General features: G+C 43.3%; 1 protein-coding gene across 1 annotated transcript in view; it reads left to right on the top strand.

Moving 5' to 3' along the window:
- The window catches only part of CNTN6 (contactin 6), a 76277-nt gene that overhangs the window by 14097 nt on the left and 40162 nt on the right, over positions 1-22018 (top strand). Inside the window, exons 2-5 of the mRNA XM_050979266.1 lie at positions 2515-2610; positions 9543-9746; positions 11759-11861; positions 19769-19953. Coding sequence (XP_050835223.1) covers positions 2515-2610; positions 9543-9746; positions 11759-11861; positions 19769-19953 — 588 coding nt within the window. The remainder of the gene's footprint in view (positions 1-2514; positions 2611-9542; positions 9747-11758; positions 11862-19768; positions 19954-22018) is intronic.

The following is a 22018-nucleotide window of genomic DNA, read 5'->3' as shown; positions in this document are numbered from 1 at the left end:
GGCTGGACAGGGCTGGGAGCAGCTTGGAAGGGTGGAAGGTGTCTCAGGGGTGTGGCTGGATGAGCTTCAAGGTCCCTCCCAACCCAAAGCTTTCCATGATCCTGTTATACAACTAAAAATGTCCCTGCTCCCTGCAAAACTGGATCCCTAAGAGATCTCATCCTCCTGCTTTTAATGATTCCAGTCAGGGACACTCGTCACGCTTTTAATGGAGAGACACGGACAGGTGACACAGCACCTACAAGGAGAGTAAAACTGATAACATGACATATTGTGGCATTAAACTAAAAATTGCTACCAGCAGCTCATTACTTTCCAAAATCTATTCCCATTTCAGAGCGAGGTATTACCCAGTTAATTCTCAATTGTCAGGAAAACCTTCCCCTCCTGCTGCACTGCGCTTCCTTGAATTTTTTTCTCCCTCCTTTCTCAGGTGTCTCATAACAACTGAAATTTTGTTCTCAGCCAAAAAAAACCACCAAATATAGGGCTGATTTCCCACAGTGGAAATATTGGGAAGAATTACTTAGAGTGCACAGATTTTCCACACTGCCCCAGAGTTTTCTCTAGTTTTAAGTAGAAATTATAATTTGTTTTGTATTGACAGATGGAGGAAAGAGATAGGAAAGGGGACTGTGACCAGTTTGGCTGTTACTGCCTGAACCCTAAAAAAATTTGAATTTTTACACCTTTCTAATATTTTTTTTAAAAAAAATTTAATATAATAAATATGGGAATTTGAGGCTCTTTTCCCTCCTTGTCCCAGGGCACAAAGCCTCAGAGCAGGCACCCCAAGCAAATCTTGACAGGAACTCCAGGGTCCACTTTTCCACACAAATATTTGGTGCTGGCCTTTTTCCTCTCAGAAAACAACTGCCAGGAAAAAAAGAAAAAGTGGTAAAAATTCTCAGATGGAATTTTCAAAATGAGTAAATAAATCCACAAATTCAGAGACTGGACTCTAATGAATCCAAACCCTAATTAATCATATTACGCCCATCTACTATTTTGTCCTTTATTTAGCATTACAGGATGGAACACAACTAAATAAATGATTTTTTTTCTATTTTTCTTGGCCTTTCTTGTGTTTTTTTTTTCCCCTTGGACTACCCATAATCCAAGGCAGAGCTGTAGCCAGCAGGCAATTAAAAGAACATCAGAGTTTAAAACCCTTTCCCCGTGTATTGACAGCCCCCATCTATTGTGCTATGACAGCACCAGGAGGTGCTACAGGTGCTCAATTCAATGCAGCCCCCTCTGAGCAGACCATGTCTTCATAGGAGACCAATATCCAGGAGATGAAGAGGAGGAAAAGAAAAATTAACTGTGTAAAGTTCAGCTAAGGGGGAGAAAATTGATATATTGACATAAATAGCTGAGGCTGTACAGGCAGTAATCGTTACTGCTCTGACCAACGAGGGCTGTTCCTCTCTATTGAACTCTGGCTCAGGTTGGTGTTCAGCTGATGAAAAATGGAACAATTGTTTGAAACAAGAATCTGCAGCAAGGTAAATAAAATGAGCTTAGGGCAGGCAGTTTGCAGCTCTGTGGTATAAAGAGGTTTAAGGGGAAGCTGATATTTATTGTATTAAAGCATGTTTTGAATGAGTTTTGAGCAATCATTTCCCAAATGGCTCTAAGAAAATGGGAAGGCTTCTCATTAGGATGTGAACTGGATCAAAAAGCAAATAATTTTTTTTTTTTCTTAAGCACATCTATTCTGTCATGTTTTGTAATTGAATTAACAGGAATCAAGCTGATAATTCTTCAACATCTCAGTGAAACATGAGGAAGCAGCAGGTGAAAAATAGACATTAAGAGCTATAAAAATCACCTGTGGGAGATGGGCATGGACAGGAGATTCCCCAATGGAAGTCCTCTCTTCCTCCCCTCTAAAACCAGTGCTAAAGCTCAAGGCAATTCAAACATATCCCAGCACTGCAGCCAGTTTGGGCCAGCCCAGAATCTTCAAGAAAAATATGAATATTTTTATCATCATTGAAACCTACACGCTGTGGGAGTCCTGCTGATCTTTAATTATCACTTGTATATATAGAACACAGCTGTTCTCTATTTCTATAGGAAAGGAAACACCACAAAATGCATTTTTTGTCCAACTCATGTAGATTAAGTCTCGCAAAATCCAAAAAAAAATGATGCTGGACAAAGCAGTGGAATAAGAGACTGGCTTTGCAAATAGAAACTGCAAACACAAATTCCCAAAGTTGCAGTAGAAATGCTGCAGGAATAAATATTATAAATATTTTGTGAATGCCAAAGGACTCAGTGATGGTTGGACTGGAGGAGCTGGGAGGTCCTTTCCAGCCTTCATGATCCTGTAATTCCACAATCTCAGCCTGGACAGGCTATTCTGGCATACAATTTCTCCATGAAATTAAATCCTGCTGTCCAGTATGTGACTGTTCCTGAGTAAATAAATTGGAATGACTGGGATGCAGGTGGGATAAATCTGCTGGACAATAACCAGGCCTTGTTTTCTCCTTCTCCCTCAAGACCTGGAAAACTTCGAGACGAGACCGAGGAGCCCGGTGTCAGTGAGAGAGGGACAAGGAGTGGTCCTGCTCTGTGGGACTCCCCCCCACCACGGAGGTACGAGGGGACAGCCTGAGCAGCCCCTGCTCTGCCTCAGGAGGGCAAATTCCCTGGGGGATTAGCACTGGAATTTGCTCCTGCATCAGTTACCTGGGTTGACAACAAATTTGGATTTTGTTTCTTCAAAGGACGCTGGGTTCATGCATTTTTAGGGCCCTTTCTTATTATTTTCTTATTATTTTATTTTTATTTTATTCATTTATTCATATTTATAATTTTATTGTTTTTATTATTATTAGTTTTCTGATGAATTATTTGGAGCGCTCACCATGAGCCCCTGGAGATCTTCCTTTCTGGCTGGGGTAAATCCAGGTGGAAATTTTACCCAAGTAAAGCAAGTCTTTATTAACAGAGGGGAAACATCAATGGCACAGTTACCAAATTGCCTTGTTCTGCCCTTAAAGAATGAGCAGCTCTTGGATCACTCCCCTCCTGCTTCTGGCAGCAGTGACCACACATCCACAGGAGCTGCAGCTTTCCATGTCCTGCTCCCAGCAACCCTCAATCCTTCTTAAAGAAGCAGAGTTATAATCCAAACTCCCAGGAGAAGGTAAATAGTGATGTGGAAAGAGGAGGCAGTATTTCAGAGAGGGAGAAAACCCCATCAATCACCAGCAACCCCTCCAGTGCTGGGGAGAGGAAGTGTCAGCTCACTGGGTGTTTACAGCCACACCAAAGGAGGATATAATCAAGGAGATGAAGTGAAACAAGGTCCTTAAGGGCACGAAAGGCTTCAAAGAGCTCCTCAAATGTATCAGTGGGACAGGCAGAAAGACAACACATCCATCCTGCAGCCACTGAACTATCTATTTCCCTCCTGCTGCAGGGTAAAATTATGATTTGACAAATAGGAAGGAGGGGAAGAAAACATTCAGAACAAATAAATAGTTACCAGGTGAGCTCCCCCCAGATTAATTGAAGTGACAAAATGGTATCCAGCAGCAAAGCCTTTCCCAGAGTGCTCCTGCAGCTGGGGCTGGGAGCTGCTGGCCAGCCTGGAAAATCCATTCCCTGCAATAACAAGTCCCCAGAGAACAGAGCCTGGGTCCTTTTGTCATCCCTGAATACTCTGCTCAGGATCCAAAATTACACACCCCGGGGGTGGAGGACGTGGGGTGAGCCATGACAAGTCAGAGACTATTCCAAGATGCTTGGGAAGCTGTTCTTGTTGAAAAAGATTGTGTATTTAGGGTTTCTTTAATTGCAAGCCTTGCCTCCACCTCACCATACCTACAGGAGGAAGGATTACAAACTCTGCTTCCAGCTCACATCACAAGAGCTGTGTGCAGCACTTTAAAAGTGTCAGGAATTAGAGAGATGTCAAGGAATTTGGAAGATAAGCCCTACCAGCAAGGAAAGAGTTGCCTTTCCTGTGATGTAATGACTTGAAGGAAGACAGGAACCCTCTGCACAGCAGCTGTTTGAAGCAGCTGCTATTAATATAGGAAATTTGAAATAGGAATCTCTGGGTAAAACCTCCTGCCAACCTCTAAAAGCCAGGATAACAATAGAAGAAGAGGAATAGAAATAATAGAATGGAAAACAAGGAGGGTTCATTAATTCAATTCCTCCCCTATAACATCAAGAAGATGGAATCAGAGTTTCTACCACCCATGGTCTCTAGGGAAGTGTCTCACTTCTCTTTCTCACCTTGCCAAGTTTGTCTGGTCCTGCACCACAGCACTGGAGTTAAATCTCCTGCTCACAGGAAAACCCTGCAGAGCTCCTCAGGACACTCAGCTGCTTATCAGACACCTAAGTGTTGGTCCATGGTCAAAAATATTTAAAATATTTAAAGCTCAATTGGAATTAAACTTAATTTTCCAATAGAGGTGACAAGGAAAGATGTGCTGCTTCTTTTTTGTGTGCTGGTTTCTTAGCTGAGAGCACTGCTAACCTATTTTTGTACAAGAGAAATGAGTGATTCACTTAAATAGAGGACAAAAATATATTAGTCAGCTATAAACCAAAACCAAACAAACAAACCCCACCAAGCAAACAAACAAATGTACAAAAAGGCTGCTCCAGCTGCTTTCACATCAGCTTTAGAGCATCTCAGAGAACAAAAAGAGAATCCCATATTGCTGTGAACTAATACTAGGACTTGCAGGACTGATCAAACACAAGCGTGAAAGAAAAAAACACCCACCCAAGTTTATACCTTGGATCAATTAGGACATTAAAAATTACAGTTAACAAACAAAACCATCACAGCCTGTAATTAGCTCTTAAAGCAGGAGCAGGGCTGCCCCGGGTTACCTGCCCCAGCCCCTCCTCACCAATCCATGCACTGCTGTCTCTGGTTATTTATGAGGCTCATTTCCACACCTTGCAGAGTTCAGCTCTGCCACCCCTCTGCTTGTTAGAGAGGCTCAGCAGGGCAGGGGGGACCAGGTGAGCTGGATTTTTCCCTCAACCTCCTCCCAGCTCTGCTTTAAGTTCTTTAGGTCAGCCCTTTTCCCCCGTGTCATCAACATATAGTAATATTTTACTAGTGGGAAAAAAAGTGGTTTCTAGAGAGCTCTGAGGTAGGGAAAGACGTGGAGGGAGGAAGGTGGAAGAAGCTTTAATTTCTGCAGCTACACATGAGCTTGACCTGCCTGTGCTTCAGAAGCTGCTGCCTAAATGGTAATACTTGACACAAGGCTGTGGGGTGGACTGTTCATTTATTTCCTCAGAAGTGAAGGCTGATCTAAAGGCTGTTTCCTCCGAGCTGGCTCCCTGCAGAGCTTTAAGGAAGTTGCAAATCTTGTTAGGAGCAGCAGGATCACTCTGCATTTGCATTTCTTGGTGTGCAAGAGCTGCCAGGGCTGGGAGTGGGACGGAGGCTCTGGGCTTTGCTGCCTGCTGACTTTGCTGCAGGGAGGATGAAGAAACCCCAAAACACTCCTAAGGATGCAGGAGCCCCCTGTGGACCTGCTTGGGGGAGGTTAAAATTTCCTAATTCTCAGCCTGCAGAAGGCTGGGGAGGGAGGTGAAACGTGGAACTGGGTGTGTGCAGAGGATGGGAGGAGAGGAGAAAGGGCCTTTGATTTCTGCATTTTCTATTAAAGACTGCACTTGATCAAGTGCAGAATCTGAAAGGGAGGGTTTGAAGTGTCTCTGCCTCTATAGAACTCAGGCAAGGGCTGGGAGTCCCTTTCTCTCTGTTCCTATAATCTTTAATCCAGCTTTCCCACAGCTCCAGGGGGAGGGAGAGCCCCCTCCCCGAGCCCAGCCTGGATCCAGCAGAGCTGATTTGGCTTTGCTTGGGCTGAGGGAAGCACTGGGATGTTCATTCCCCCAGATCTGTATGGCAGGAATGATTATCAGCTCTTTCCCAGCCGAGCTCTCAGGGCTGACAGAGGTGGGAGATGCTCTCCAGTCTGGCCAAGCTCAGGAATTGCCCACCTGGAAGGTGAGGTGGATCCAGCTTTTGGGGTCTCTGGGGTGAGAAGGAACACTGACACCACAAATTAAAAAAAAAAAAACAAACCCAAAGAAACACACCCTAATATTGCAGCACTATAAAATAACTCCTGCTCTGCCATCAAAGTGAGAGCAAAGGGCTTTTTCTCCCTTCTTTGGCTCATTCAGTGGATCTGCTCATCTGATTTATTCCAAGTGACCCAAAATGAAAGATTTTATAGCACAGCTCTGGATTCTCTACTCTATTACCTGTTGCTGCAGTAACTTTCCAAGAAAAGATACTGAGTATGGGAGGAAGTTGTTGGTATTATGCCTTAAAAGCATGAAAAAAAGAGTTCAGTCTCCAAAGTTTGGCTCCTTCCTCTTGAGATTTCATCCAACTCCCACTGAAGTCAATTAAAATTAGGGTTTCTACAGAGTTTAGTGGAGCTGAATTAGGCTCCAGGCAAGGGTGGCCTGCAGATGGGTGATGATGAACCTGCAGCTAGGAGAGGGGGAGTGTTTCTATCCCTCATTCTGGGGGGAAAAAGGATTTAAATATGACTAAGAGGGGCCTGTGCTCGTTCCCAGTTAATGGGAAAATTCCTCAGTAGTCCCTGAAGCAATGGTGGGGAGCAGACAGGGAGAAACTGCAGAAAATGAAGTCAGCTGGAGCCCCCTGAGAACAGAAATCAGGACAGAAAAGGTCTGGTTCTCTTTTATTGATTAATTAATTCACAGATTGACCTCCTGAAGAATGCCTGTGTAGCACAAAGTTGGCTTTAATAGAGTTTCATTTTACTCCATCTTGCACAGAGAATTCAGCTGCATCACCTGCTCCCATGGCTGGTTTTGGTTCCCTGCCATAAAATAGTTTAAAGAACCTTCCTGAGAATCCTTTTGGAGTCTTGGCAGGTATAGGGATGCCCTTAGAGGGGGTCAGGGCTTTCTTCACTCTGTAATTGCCACCACCAGAATTTGGCAGAGAAATTCCTGCTTTTCCCTCTGACTCATTCTTAAAACTATTTCCAGATTCTCTTGGATAAGCGATCCTGGCATGGAAATCTGGGCATCCAAATGTCAGGTTCAAGCATTCAGAGTGGGTTTATTGCCCAGAGGTGCCTTAGTGCAGGTCTGAGTAAGGAGGAAGGCAAGAATTCCAGCTGGCAGGAAAACACATTGGGGTACCAGCCCTCAGTGCTTTGGGAAATCTGGGGGAAGGCAGATCCAAGGTATTTCCTCCACAGAAATGTGGACAGCATTTAATTGAGCACAGATTTAAGTATTTACCTGCAAATCTTCAGCATTTTCTGTAGAGTCCCCGTCTTGCAGCTTAGAGACCTTCAAAAAAATGAGTGGGAATCAGAATTTTGCACACTTTGGTCTGCTTGCCCAGACAGTCTGCAGTCAGCAAAAACCTGTTCCAGAGACAGGGAGACAGTCTGTGTGTCTCTGCAAGGCAGATCACGCCATCCTGCATCCCTTAGTTCTGCTCCTTCCTGCAGGAACACCCCTCCATCTCCTGGTTACAGCTGCTTTAAGGCACCTCAAAGTCCAAGGGCAGGGAAATCTGCAAAAGTGGGGCTTTGAGCACGTGGGCCTGCCCAGCCCTTGTGTCACACTGAGAATTCATTGCTGCAGCTCCCAGGTTTCCTGCAGAGCAGGGCAAAGCCTCACATTATCTGCAGGAAAAGGGAGCCCGTTGCAGGATTTAGCCAAGTACAGAAAGTGGCATTGATTGCTCCCTGGAGATGCATCATTTCTAATGAGAGCCCTAAAATGCTGGAAGCTGATAACATAAAACTCCACAAAACTACTGGAGTTTGCAGACTTATTACCATACTGCTCCCAAGCTGGGGCTGGGGGGGGGAAAGCAACGTAAATAATCTTTTTGGAATGGGGTTGTTGATGGGGGAAATGTGTAAAAATGAAGCTGTTGGCAGAACACTGTTAGCTTATGAATTATGCATTTAATTAAGAGGAGCTAAACTGGGAGATTTGGAAAGTTCTGATTTACTGTGGCTTGTAAAAGACAGGGTTTGAGTCCTGCTCCTGCTGTTGGGTGCAGAGCAGCTGCAGAGAGGGGCTGGCAGGACACCCCGGGTCACCCCACACTGGGGATCACCTCTGACCCTGCTCCTCAGTGCCCCAAGCTTGGCCCAAGAACCTTTCCCAAAACCAGGGGATGTAAACTCACAAGGATCTCTGCTTTTCCAGGGTGGGCTAGTCAAATAAATCAGTTTTAAGTTGCCTGATCCTATAGATCTACGTTATAAAGAATTGTGTTGTGGAGCACCATGTGGGAAAAGGGGCAGGAAGTGGGAATGGGGCAAGAAGTATGGAAGATAAGGGGATGTTCATTATCAAATGTGCCACAGGATGAAATTTTAAGTTATCTCCGAAATACTTTTGTGCAGCTCAGCTCATCCCTCCATGAAAATGCAGCATTCAAGCTCTTTGTAACCAGTTTAATTTTTCCATACTGAGAGTGAAGAAAGGAGCTGCAGCACCCAGCAGCAATTTGCCCTCTGGATTTTCAGAGGGAAAGTGCCATAAACAGAAATTATTTCCTAAAGCAGCTTTCCCACTCCACTGCAGCAGCACCAGTCCTGCACAGGAGCAGGCAAGGCAGGAAAATGAGAAGTAGCAGGGGACAGAAACTGCTGTGACCTCCTGAAGTGGCTTGAAATGAGCTGAAAATTCGAGCAATGCTTACCTGGCTATTGTAAAATTCAGGGTCACTGATCAAGGAAGGAGTGATGAGGAGGACTCCATCTTATCAGAAGGCTATTTTATCATTATATCATGCTATATCACATTGTAGGATATTATATTATATCACATTGTAGGATAATATATGATATCACATTGTAGGCTATATAATATAATATAATATAATATAATATAATATAATATAATATAATATAATATAATATAATATAATATAATATAATATAATATAATGTAATATAATATAATATAATATAATATAATATAATATAATATAATATAATATAATATAATATAATATAATATAATATAATATAATATAATATAATATAATATAATATAATATAATATAATATAATATAATATAATATAATATAATATAATATAATATAATATAATATAATATAATATAATATAATATAATATAATATAATATAATATAATATAATATAATATAATATAATATAATATAATATAATATAATATAATATAATATAATATAATATAATATAATATAATATAATATAATATAATATAATATAATATAATATAATATAATATAATATAATATAATATAATATAATATAATATAATATAATATAATATAATATAATATAATATAATATAATATAATATAATATAATATAATATAATATAATATAATATAATATAATATAATATAATATAATATAATATAATATAATATAATATAATATAAGCTGTGCTAATTTGTGCCTCCCCAGCGGTTTCCCCTCATTGTCCCTGCCAGCCCCACTGGGAAGGATTCATGACACGTGTCTGGTGTTTTCCAGCCTTGTCCTACACGTGGATCTTCAACAACACCACCCTGGACCTTCGGGAGGACAGCCGGCGCTTCGTTTCCCAGGCCACAGGGAACCTGTACCTGGCCAAGGTGGAGCCCTGGGATGTTGGGAATTACACGTGTGCCGTGAGCAGCGCCGGGGCGCAGCGCCAGGCCCGGGGAGCCCCCACCGCCCTCAGCCTGCGGGCCGATGGTGAGTGCACAGCGCTGCCTCAGAGCCCGGCTGCTCCTGCTCGGGGGGGGATTCATCCCCAACCAAGGGAAAACTGCCCCAGTGAAGGCTCTGCAGCAGGACACGGCCCCACGGTGACGATGGCTTTTGGGATTACCTAAAAGAGAGACCAAGCATTAAGGCAATAAAAGCTGTTCTATTTACTGAAGGCCTGCAGGTATATTTAGGGCAGCCCCAGGGGCTGCACCCAGAAATGGAAGATGGGTCAGGGTTTGCACACTTGGATAAGTTTGGTCCATTTGCACTTTGGGGGTTCATCTGCCAATTCCAGCTCCAGGGAATGCAGTCACTGACCCCAGGTTTGCTCCCCCAACTCACTTTTGTTCCCATCTCTGGCCCTGGGGCAGTGAGGGGTCCTTGGCTGCCAGGCCTGGAGAGGAATTGCTGTGTCTGCCCCAAATGGGGAAGCAGCAGCTCCCACTGAGTGTGGGGTTTGGAGTTCCACACTAAAGAGCTGCAGGGTTACAGATGGATGGGAAATAGAAAAGCTGAAATCCTGAGGCATCAGTGCCTTTTGAGCTGGCAGGGCAGGGATGAGGGGATGAACACGCAAAGAAAGTTCTCAATGTCACTGAACAACGAGAGAATGTCACGTGGCACGTTAATATTATTTCCCACTTCATGCCCGTGCTGAGGTTTAAATCCAACAAATCTTTCTAAATTTGTCATCTAAGTATAGCTCAAATATCAGATCCAGGGAGCTGCTTCGAGTTGCCGAGGTGAGAAACTCCCCTGCACACGTACAAACGCCTTCCTGGCAACATTTGTAATTAAATGTTCACGGGGAGAAGTACAGACCTGGAAATCTGTACACAAAGTTGGTTTTGGGAGTTTGCCCACCCAAGTTTCAATATGCTGGTGCCGTTTGCAAAGCAGTGGCGACAATCAGTGACAAAAGTCTGTGCAGAGTTGGATTTGGAGGATAAACAAAACTCAGCTGTGCATTATGGAATAATAAATAAATAAATAAAGCATGGAATAATGCTGTCACTGCGAGGCTCCGCTGCTCAGTAACATCAGCAGATCACACAAAGCAAAGCTGCACTTCCTCAGCTCCAAAGTTAATAATTTGGCACAAACTCTGATTGCAGATGCTTAAGATCTTTTCTGATCCTTTTTTTTCTTTTCATCACGCTATTCCTTTTCTCAGACTCCTTCTCTCAGTCCCTTTCTCTTCTCCCATTCTCTCTGCTGCTCTCTGGATGGACTCCAGTGCTGGCAGCCTCTGAGGCAGCAGTGGAAGCTGCATGTGCAGGATTATGCAGATGCCTGTTAAATATAAAACAAGAATTGGTTCATTTTCTGTGTGGGATCTGGGCAAAGACACTGCAGGAAAATACCTGATTTATGCTCATCCCTACGGTTGGAAAGAGTTTCACTGTGAGACACATAAAAGATATTGAGGAAGTTCAGCAAAAAGTTTGGTTTCCTAAACCCATCCCAAACCTGCTGCAAAATTAAATAACCTAAATTAATACTGGATTATCTGTGAGTTATCAGATGTTCAGCCAGATTTTCAAATGTGATAATTCCATCTAATTATATCGGCCTTCCTCAAGTCTGCAACTCACATTTGGATGTTTTAAAGACATTTTAAGAGTTGTCAAGTAGTTTGGATATGGGATTTTCTAAGTTTCTTGCACATAGGATCAAAGCAGTGTCACAAGAATGACAAGTGGCAAAATTGTTGCTCGGTAAGAGGTGAGAACCCAAAATTATCTCAAAAACCTTGATGCACAGCAGATTTGGAATGTAAAACCTGCATAAAGCCACACTCTTCAACTCCAAAATGCAGGGAGTGGAGAGATTTCACCGAGTTTTCAGCAGAGGGCTGAACTTTGCCCAGGAGGTTGAACCTGCTCCATGGAACATGAGGCTCTGAGGAGATGCATGCCACCCTCCCCTTCACCCTGGAGCTGTGTTGCACGAGGAGGTCTGGGCTCAGCTGCAGTGAGCTCTTTGATGTTCCACAGGTGTGATGGGGGAGTACGAGCCAAAGATTGAGGTGCGTTTTCCAGAAACCACCTACGCCGCCAAGGGCTCCTCTGTCAGCCTGGAATGCTTCGCCCTGGGCAAGTAAGAGCTTTGGTTTTATTCACTCTGGGCTTTAGCACTGCTCCTGTCACCTTGGAATTATTCTGGTCTGAATGGGATTTGGGAATCTTGTGGGTTTTTAATGTTGCTTTGATTGTTTCTGTGCTCCCAAGGAAATGAGAGAGAGCTCTGTGCTATAACTGTGCTATAACGTGGGGGCAGGGGGAGGGAATGTGGGAAGAGGAGGGAAAACTGGAACAAAGATTTTCTTTCCTGAGAGTAGTTTTGACTCTGAGATGAGACCTGATCAGGTGACAGTGCCCAGTGAACCCTGATAGATATTACAGTAGGAATGGTTTTTGTGCTTGTGTGACATGACAGAATCACAGACTGCTCTGGGTTGGAAGGGACCTTAAAGCTCATCCAGCTCAGCAAAGTTTCAACTCCCTGCCCTCAGCAAGAACATCTTTCACTCTCTCTGGTTGCTCCCAGCCCTGTCCAGCCTGGCCTTGGGCACTGCCAGGGATCCAGGGGCAGCCACAGCTGCTCTGGACACCCTGTGCCAGGGCCTGCCCACCCTCCCAGCCAAGAATTCCTTCCCAATATCCCATCTAAACCCACCCTTCTTCAATTAAAACCCATTCCCTGTGTCCCCTCCCTCCATCCCTTGTCAATTGTCTCTCTCCAGCTTTCCTGGGGCTCCTTCAGGCCCTGCAAGGCCACCCTGAGCTCACCCAAAGCTTCTCCTGTGCAGGTGAGCAATGCCAGCTGTGCCAGCCTTTCCTCCCTGCACAGCTGCTCCATCCTCTGCCCATCCTGGAGCCTCCTCTGGGCTCTCTCATTGCTAAAAATCAAACGTGGGGAATCAGGCTATGTTTGGAGAGAATGTGGGATGGATCTCCTGATCCTCCTGTCTCCAGAGCAATGCTGAGGAGCCCTGGGAAGACCCAGCAGCAGCCCTTCCTTCCAAAAATCCATTTTCCTGCGTTTTCCTGTGTTTTCCTGCACTGCTGTGCCTGTTCCCAGCTGCAGAGGTGGCTCAGGCAGCTGCTCTGCATTCAGGGAGCAGCTGGGGGACTGAATCACTGTAACCAGCCCACAAACCCCGGCCTTCCCACTGAGCATCGTTGGAAAAGCCCAAATAACCCTGAGATTGTTGACCTCTATTTAGTTTAAGTTCGCTTTGACAATCCATTTTAAGGCTGTAAGCTTTTAAAGTGTTTAGAGCTTTCCCAGAGGTTAAAAGCCTGACTTGCAGACAGCACAAATTAATCAAATGTTCCTCTGGAACCTAGGCTGGCAAGTAGAAAAATAAAGCAAATAAAAAGTTAATAAGATTGAAATGGCCTTGCCTTTCAGATGAGATTTCTATACAAACTAATACCAGAGATAATTTTTATTAAAGGTATATGCACTTTTTTGGCTCAAAAGCAGTACCAGACTTTAGCACTCCTGGTAAAGCTGATTTTCTTTCCCAAATACTGTCAAGCTACTTCTCTTTAAATACCTCCTTAATTGTGTGTTAGTCTGTGCAGGCTCTCCATTTCAAGTTGTCATTTCTTATTTCCATCTGTTTCATGGAAAGCATTGAACAATGATAGAGAAAAAGCCAGGGAATGAGATGTACAAAGCACTGACATCTTAGTGAAGGGGTAAAGATGGGTCATGTTCATGTGATGAATAGATTTTGCCATTTTAAGAACATCTTAAGGAGAAAAAAGGGGACTGAGAGGACATGTGGATAAGGAGATCCCTCAGGGAGACCCTTCCATGCAGTGCTTGGGAATGCCTGAGAGGGTTAATGCAGCTTTAATGTAGATTTTCTTCTTCATGTGCAGCTGAAAGCAGTGCTGCCAGACCTCCCTGGAGTTATCCTCCTACACCCCAGGGATCCACAGCCAAAATCCACTTTCCACACACTCTCTGGTGTCCCAGTGCTGATGTGCACCCCGTGTTGGAGGTGCTTCTTGGGAGCAGAGGCTCTTGGCTGGGGATACTGGAGAACTTCTCACCATTTCTCCTCATAAATTTTATTTTCAGAAGTTCAGTGTCTCATGCAGAACTGCACAGCTTTCAGTCTGTGGGTTTGTTTTTTTTCTCTCTAAACAGAGCCTTAAACCACCTTTCCACCAACATGTCCACCAGTGCAAAAGCTTTATTTCAGAGCTGGCACTTAGATGTGAATAAAGCAAGCAAAACAGATTGCAGGTGAAACACTCTTCACTTATTAGATAAGGCCAGATTTCCAGAGCTATGCAGGTGATTAGTGGCATTGTGAAAAGCTGGAAGTTTCCTGCCTCCAACTGTTTACAATTGCAGGCAGAACCATCTCAATGCAGCAGCACCTTCAGATTCCCAAATTCCAGTAAAACCCTGGCCCCTGCTATTGTCTGTTTATGTTAAAATCAATTCAGCCCAGCATTTGTTGAGCTGCCCCTCTGATCTGCCACGAGCACCGGTGGTTATTATCTCGCTCAGGTTTCAGAACTGCTTTCCCATTATCCATAATTTTCTCTATTCACACTGTTAGGCCGCTGGCTCCAACAATGCTGTGGCTGCTGCTGCCTGGGCACTGTGAATAACAGAAATCTTTCATGCTGAAGGCAGATCATAGGCTACCTGCTGGGGTTTTGGGCTGCAAAAGTCTTAAATGAAAGTAGTTTTGTGGTATTTAGAGAAATCGCGTCTCTTTTTCGGCGTGGAACAGCAAATCACACCACTTGGGCCTCGCTCAAAAGGCACTTCCACAGCTCAGATGCAGCTAGGAGAGGCCAGGCTCTCGGCTGAGCTTAAAACTTGGATTAAAACATCTTAAATTTGCCTTTTTTAAGGTGGGGGAGCTCAAAGTCACCCAAATGTGCTCCTGTGGGGCACCCTGGGGTAGGTGCATTCCACACGGATCTGCTGCAAAGCTCTTTTTGCACTTGAAATATCTCTAATATCTCTTTTTGCACATTGAAATATCTCTAAGGATTTTCACAAATCATCTCCCAGCCCCAGGAATTCTTCTTGTTTTGAGGAAAATAAGATGTTAAATAAGAATTTCTCCCTGCAAAGAGGGTTTGGAGGGATGGATCCCAAATGGAAAAAGGATCTCAGGCCTTGACTTTGAACCTTATTTTATAGAGCAGACACCACAAATAGAAGATTTTGAAAAGCAAATTAGTGCTCACTCTGATGGGATTATGAAATAAAGTACAGCTCTCTGATGAATCTAAACAGGCAAAAAACTGCACCCCATACTTAATCCTTTGAAAGAGGGAAAACTGAAATATGAAATAGTGGCTCCACTATTTCAAATCCTGCAGCCTGTGGCAGTTTAATAGAAGAGATGAGACTTTGTGTTCTGCACCAATATTCATTACAATGACAGTGTTTAATATTATGCCAGGATTAAAAGTCCTGGTTTGGATCAAGCTCTATTAATCATGCCATATATCCAAATTATTGTTCCCTGTCTTTCAGGGGATTGAGCACCATGGAAAGAATTATGTTCAGTTGAGTTACACTGTGCTGCTTTCTGTAGATTTCTCTCAAAATAACTTTTTTTTCCTGTTGCACGAATAAGAATAGTCCCTGGAATGAAAAAAAGCAAAGTGGTTTCCATGTCTGGTGCACATATTTATTAAACTCTGTCTGTGGTTTATATTTTTCTTCATTCCCTTCTCAAAGAAAGGCAAATAATCAGTTCACAATCCCTGCAGATGGGCTGTTGCCAGCTGAGGTTGTAAAAAGCATATGTGAATAACATAAAACAAGATTTCTTTCAGCCCCAGAATATTCATTTTTCATGGGAAGTTCCCACCTATTCCTCTAAATGTATTCACAGAAGGGTTTCTCTAGCAGCTCTTGGAATAAGTAGATAATCACACAGCTCCAAGGGGGTTCCAAATAACCATTTTTACTAAATTTACATAAAAATCCCAGGCTTCACCTCTGGTATATTCTCAAGTTGTTGCTGTAGGAGGCTTTCAAAGGGTCAGTTATGGGAAATCCCAGATGTGGGGATGACTTTGGACACCACGAGTGAAGTTCCCAGTTCCCCTTTTCCATCCCTGACCAAAGCAAGGCCTGGGTTTGTCCTTCCAGGGATGAGCAGATCCCCTCTCACGCAGCTCAGGCTGTGCCTCCAGAGAACGGCTGTTTTCAGGTAATCCATCAGGAGGATCCAAAATTAAATGCTTTAATTATGGTGCTCCTCAGCTCCTAATTCTCCCTGGTGTCAGCAGCGATGCGGCTTTCAAAGCTCAGCCCGGGCTCATTTGTCTAACGAACCACGGGCTTCATTATCCCAAATGCAGATTGAATTTCCCTTGGAAGGGCCCCCAGATGCACAGGACAAAAGATGAGGCCCGGTCCCAATGCATCATCTCTGCTGGAAAAGGTGAAACTTCCCTCGTGGTGTGGGTTCTAATTCTGCAGACAAATTAATTTCGCGTTCGCCGTGACAAGAACTTGTCACCGACCACAAAATATTCTCCATCTCCTTTTCTTTCCCAGTTAGTAACTTATGGTTTTGTGATTCTGCTGCCTGTATGGTGGAGTATAAATTAAATTAGTGCTCCTGGATGCTCTGAAGGTTTCAAATAAACTGCAGATTTATGTACTAAGACACTCTCATATTTATGCACTGTTTTCTTATTTACTCAGGAGAAAGCCAGACTTTGTGTATGAAGTGTAATAAATTTGGGAAGTGCACTCATTGTTTCTTCACGTACTCCAAAACTTTTAAGGCCCAAGCAGTTATTATTTTTTATCTGGTTATTGGAAGGACAGAAGGATCCATGAAGGGGCAGGGCCACCCCAAAGCTGCAAGGGCAGGCACTGCTCTGTGAGCAATGACAGGTCCTGGCCTTCCCAGGAATATGAACGTGCAGAACAGTCCCACCAAAATTCACAAGGCTGAATTAGGTTTTATACACAATTACCTACTTCTAATGGAAATTTTCACTCCTTAAAGCATCCATTTCTAACTAGATTATTTGTCCCAAAACCCAGTTTAATCAAACTGGTTTTATTTTGTTTTTAATTTTGAAGGGTTTCACATGGCCTGAGTAAGAGTTGCTATTAAGAGATTTGGTTATAAAGATGGAAACTAGCAGCAGAAAAAAGTGAAACCAGCTAAAAAAAAACAGTTTTCTGCAAAAGGCAGTGATTGAAGGTGCTGGGAATTCTGTAGCAATGAGGCATCAATGAAGAAATGCAGATATTCTCTAGGAAGGTCCATCCCATGGCATTGGCTGAGTTATGGACCCTGCCAGATTCTGCTCCTTCACCTGTAGCTCAGGTGGAGCTGCTGTCCTGACTCAGGAATTCCTCCTCCTGATAAAATCCAGGTTCCCTGGCAGGAGAACAGAGTGCAGTTAACTATTTATGGTCTTTAAACACAGCAAAGCCGATGAGCTCCGAGGTTCCTCTGCCCTCCTGCTCAGCTGACAGCAGGAGTGAGTGTCAGACACCCTCGTGCTTGGCCAGAAGTGAGCTGAGCTTGCCTTGAGCCATCCCCAAGGATGTGATTAAAAGTCTGTGGCGTGGAGGAGGAGATCAGGGGAGCACCTTCTGCTCAAACCTTGGCCAAGCTGACAGAAGGAGCCTTTTCCCACCTAGCACTGCCTCTGGCCTTGGTGTCAGCACACAATTCCCTTGCTCACCAACAACCAGAGCTGAGAGAAAACAAATGGCTGAGAGAATAGAAAATATGGAGATGAAGCTCTTTCAGGTGGCAGAATGCATCTAATTATTGGGGTTTTTCCTCCCATATGGCTGCTGGTTCCCTTTAATCTCTTTGTTATTAAAAAAAATAAAACTAAATCCAGAAGAGACGCCTTTAAAGCAAGCAGTTAAACGCTCCTGGCATTCTGCAGGCTGCTGCTGCACAGTTGCTGCTCCCCCAGTGTTGAATATGCAGGAGGATTTGAAGAGCCAGCCGTGCTCTCCTTGCTGTGGATCAATCCCAGCCAGGCTGGGAAGCTCCCCTGGCTGTTTTCCTGCCTGGAGCACGGCAGACGTGAGCCAGGCTGGGTCTGCACCAGAGCTGTGCTCCTTTTAAACAGCCAAAAGTACCTTGCTTTATCACAACTGAATAAATAACTGAATAAATAACTGAATAAATAACTGAAACTAACTTGCTGTAGAGCAATCCTGCAGGAGGAAAGAAGGCTCGAGGGAAGCTCTCTAAAAACACCTGAAGGGAGCTCGAGCCAGGTGGGGATGGGCTCTTCTGGCATGACAACGGCCTCCAGCTGCACCAGGAGGGGTTTGGGGTGGATTGTTAGAAAAGTTGGTTCTTTGGAAAAGCAGAGAAATGTTGAAGTTCTGGAGTCAGCAGCCCTGGAAGGCTTCAAACCATGAGTAGATGTGGCTCGTCCTGATGGGGTTTAGAGAGGAGGAGGAGGGAGGTTGGACTTGATGGTCTTGGAGGTGTTTTCCAGCCTGAATGATCCTGTGGTTCTGGGCCAAGGTTTCTGGAGGAGACAGCACCTTGTACAATTCCCTCAGGAAAAACAAACCCTTAGAAATTCCCTAGGCCCGAATGGAATTAAATATCTGAAATAGCTTTTGGGCTTGTTGGAAAGGACAGCTAATAAAGGTGGTGGTGACAGTAGCTGGTGTCCAGAAAGATCTGGAATTTTTTAGAATTTGAACCAAAATGGGGAAAAGTAGAATAAAATCTCAGTTTTTCTTTGCAGCCCTTTGACTGGTTAATAATATTTGACATGTCCCAGTCACTCCTGCTTGTGGAAATTTTTTCACATCTCTCCCAACTCTGGTTCTTCTTGCTCAGAGGAAGTTGTGAACATCACAGACACAGACTCAAAATGCAGAAATCAGGCCCAAACTTCCTGAATTATTAAGAAATTAATCCATTCTGTATTTGTGACTTGATTTCTTTGTTCAATAAACAAGGACTTGAACTTGAATAATTTAAGGTGCGAGCAGGAATTAAAATGGAATAAAAGGAATTTATTATTATTAAAAAGGAATGAATCCTTTGTAAGTCAGCACTGCAGGCAGAGACCTTGGAGACTGGGAACAAGGACTTGTAACTTCCATGAAAGTTTTGTTTTCAGTTGCTGTGGAAGTTATTTCCAGTAGAAAAGAAGTCAGCATTTAGCTCAAAATTGAATTTGTTAGATAAAGCAACTTCCTTCAGTTTGCAGAACCAGCAAACAACTGTGAAATCCATGACTATTAATATTTCAAAGAGTTTTGGTGACATAATAGATCATGAAAGTGAGGCTCCTATGGTTTGTGATATTACCAGAAATCCAAGATGTATTTATAGCTGCCTTCACACTTCACTGTTTTGTGTTGTACAGGATACATTGATCCAAATAGAAATGAAAATGATAGAAAGCTTCAGAAACATGAAAAAAGAAATATTCCTTTTTTGTCTCTATCTCTTTCCAGCCTCAATGTTCTGTTCTTTCCTCTCCTCACTCAATTCTCTGACCGCTCTCTTCCACCTTGGCTCCTGTTTTTTTATATTTAGATTTATTGGTATTTTTAGATCTTTTGAAATCTTGGCCAATATTTCCTATTTTGGGGTATGAAAATGCCTTTAGTGCTACAGGGACTTTGTCTGGGAGAACCAGTCAATAATTCAGAACTTCTGTGGTGTTTATTTGGACTTGCAAAGTCATTGCTCCAGTGTCACAGGGCTCAAAACCAGGTTTGAGCCCCAAGTAAGAGCTACCAAGGGGAAAACACAAATTGGCCTAAGGAGAAATCATAGAACTGACTGAAGATTTCCCCCCACTTTGGACCTGTGCTCCTAAATAAATTGGACATGCTATAAAATCTCAGTCTTATGTGAACATCTGTGTGTCATGCTTAGGAATTATTTATTTAAAAAAAAATATTGCTACTCTCAAGAAAGGATTTTACATTCTGTTTGCTCTGCTGTAACCAGTGCTGTCTCTTTTTCTCCAATAAATACAATTCTTTAGTCCTGTCCCAAGTATTAGCTGGAAGAGGTCTGATGGGAACTCCTTGGCAAAGAAAATCCAACACAACAGGACTGGGGGAGTTCTTGAAATCCCCGAGGTTGAGCAGGAAGACGAAGGATCCTACGAGTGCATTGCAGCAAACACCCGAGGAATAAACATTGCAAGAGGTCAATTGTTTGTCTATGGTAAGCAGAGGAAGTGAATTTTGGTTTTTAATGCAGAGCAGGATGGAGTTCTGCTGAATTGTGCAGGTGGAGTCTCCCAGCCCCTTCCTGGAAGGTGAATGTCAGGTGAAGCTGATTAAAAACTGACTGGGGGCTCCCAGTGACCTTCACTGGGTTACAGCCTCAGCAGAGAGAGAGCTTTTACATCAAACCTGGACTGGAAGGGGGGGAGTTGGGAATGTTAATAAAAGGCAGAGAGGAATCCCTGTGCAGGTGTGAGACATGAAAGGCAGGCAGGGATCTGCTGGGGTGCTGTGAGGGGTCCCCAGGACGGGGTGAGAGATGAGAATTTGACTCCAAGTTCTCAGAAGGCTGATTATTATATATTATATTATATTATATTATATTATATTATATTATATTATATTATATTATATTATATTATATTATATTATATTATATTATATTATATTAGTTATATGAAGTATATTATATGAATTATATTATATATATGAATTATATGAATTATATTATTATATGAAATTATTATATGAAATTATTATATGAAATTATATTCTAAATCTACACCAAAGAAAGGGAAAGGAGACATCAGAAGGCTTAACAAGAATGAATAATAAAAGCCCGTGACTGACCAGAGTTTGGCACAGCTGGACTGGGGTTGGTCATTAAATTAAAACAATTCACATGCTGGGTTAACAATTGTCCAAATCACATTCCAAAGCAGCAGAACAGGGAGGAGCTGAAGCTTCCCAGGAGAAGAAATCCTGGCAAAGGGATTTTTCCTAACATATCCCAGTGCCAGGGATCAGTGTCCAGCAGAGATTTGCTCTGGGGCAGTGAAGGTGATTTCACCTCCTGCTGTCCCATAAACACACCAGGACAAAGCAGAGGGAACTGAACTCCTCCCATTCCTCCCTCTCCTTCCAGCTTGGCTAAAAGTGGAGACAGATCTGGGAATGTTCTCCCTTTCCCTGTCCCCTGCCGTGGGCATTGGCTCTCTCAGTCCCACGGGATGCTCCCTCATGGCCAGGGTGAACGATGTCACTTTAGTGACATCACCCAGGGAAAGCAACACATTTGGACAGGAATAAGAGCAGAGATCTTTTCTTTCCCTCATAAATCTTTCAAAGGAGAAAGCAAAAAAAAAAAAAAGAAAAAAAAAGAAACATAACAGCAAGGAGAAAAAAAAAATCACAGCAAGCGAGACTGAGCCTCCAGTTAACATCTGTTGGGAAGACTCTGGCAAGTATTTTCCTTTTTTTCAAGTAAATCTCTTCTAATGAAGAGATGCAGGCTTTGCTGATAAGCCACCAGGCTCCTGCAGCCACGGCTAATATCAAGATATATGCCAGGAATAGAACAGTCTGCTGCTGCTTTAAATATTTCATTATTTCCTTGCTTTCAGGGGGTAGATTTTGCTCTTGTTGCTCACTAATTTTTTTTCACCATGTCAACCAAGCAGTTCCATTCAAATGAAGTTCAGTAGATTACCTGGCCGAGATTGATAACAGCACAGGCAATTATAAAATGATGATCAGTTAATTCAATCTAAAACAATGTGCTTATTAACTGTGCTTTGTACATTAATTAATAGCTGTTCACAGAGCAATGTCTAAACAGCACTCATGGAGCCTTGGCATGAGGGTTTTTTTGTCATGTTAGGAGTGTGCTGGTGAATTATCTCTGTAATTGATTTCCTCTTGCTCCTTTTCTGTTCTCCGGGGGTTTTCCTCTGTCTCCAAAAAATAGAGATTCTTTCCTGGACACTGCTTTTTATGTGATCCCTCCTGAGAGCAGTACAAATGAAATGTAATTAGGATGCTTTTAAGCAGGGTGAGCTCTGTCCTTAAAGGATCTTTGGGCACCTGAAGGGGCTCCAGGAGAGCTGGAGTGGGACTGGGGACAAGGATGGAGGGACAGGAGCCAGGGAATGGCTCCCAGTGCCAGAGGGCAGGGCTGGGTGGGATCTTGGGGGAAATCATTCCCTGTGAAGGTAGGAAGGGGTTGGGATGGAATTCCCAGAGGAGCTGGGGCTGCCCCTGGATCCCTGGAAATGTTCAAGGCC

The sequence above is a fragment of the Serinus canaria genome, chromosome 12 (genome assembly GCF_022539315.1).
Source record: "Serinus canaria isolate serCan28SL12 chromosome 12, serCan2020, whole genome shotgun sequence".
Lineage (NCBI taxonomy): Eukaryota > Metazoa > Chordata > Aves > Passeriformes > Fringillidae > Serinus > Serinus canaria.
Note: the sequence above shows the minus strand (reverse complement) of the source record. Positions and strands in the feature narration are given on the sequence as shown.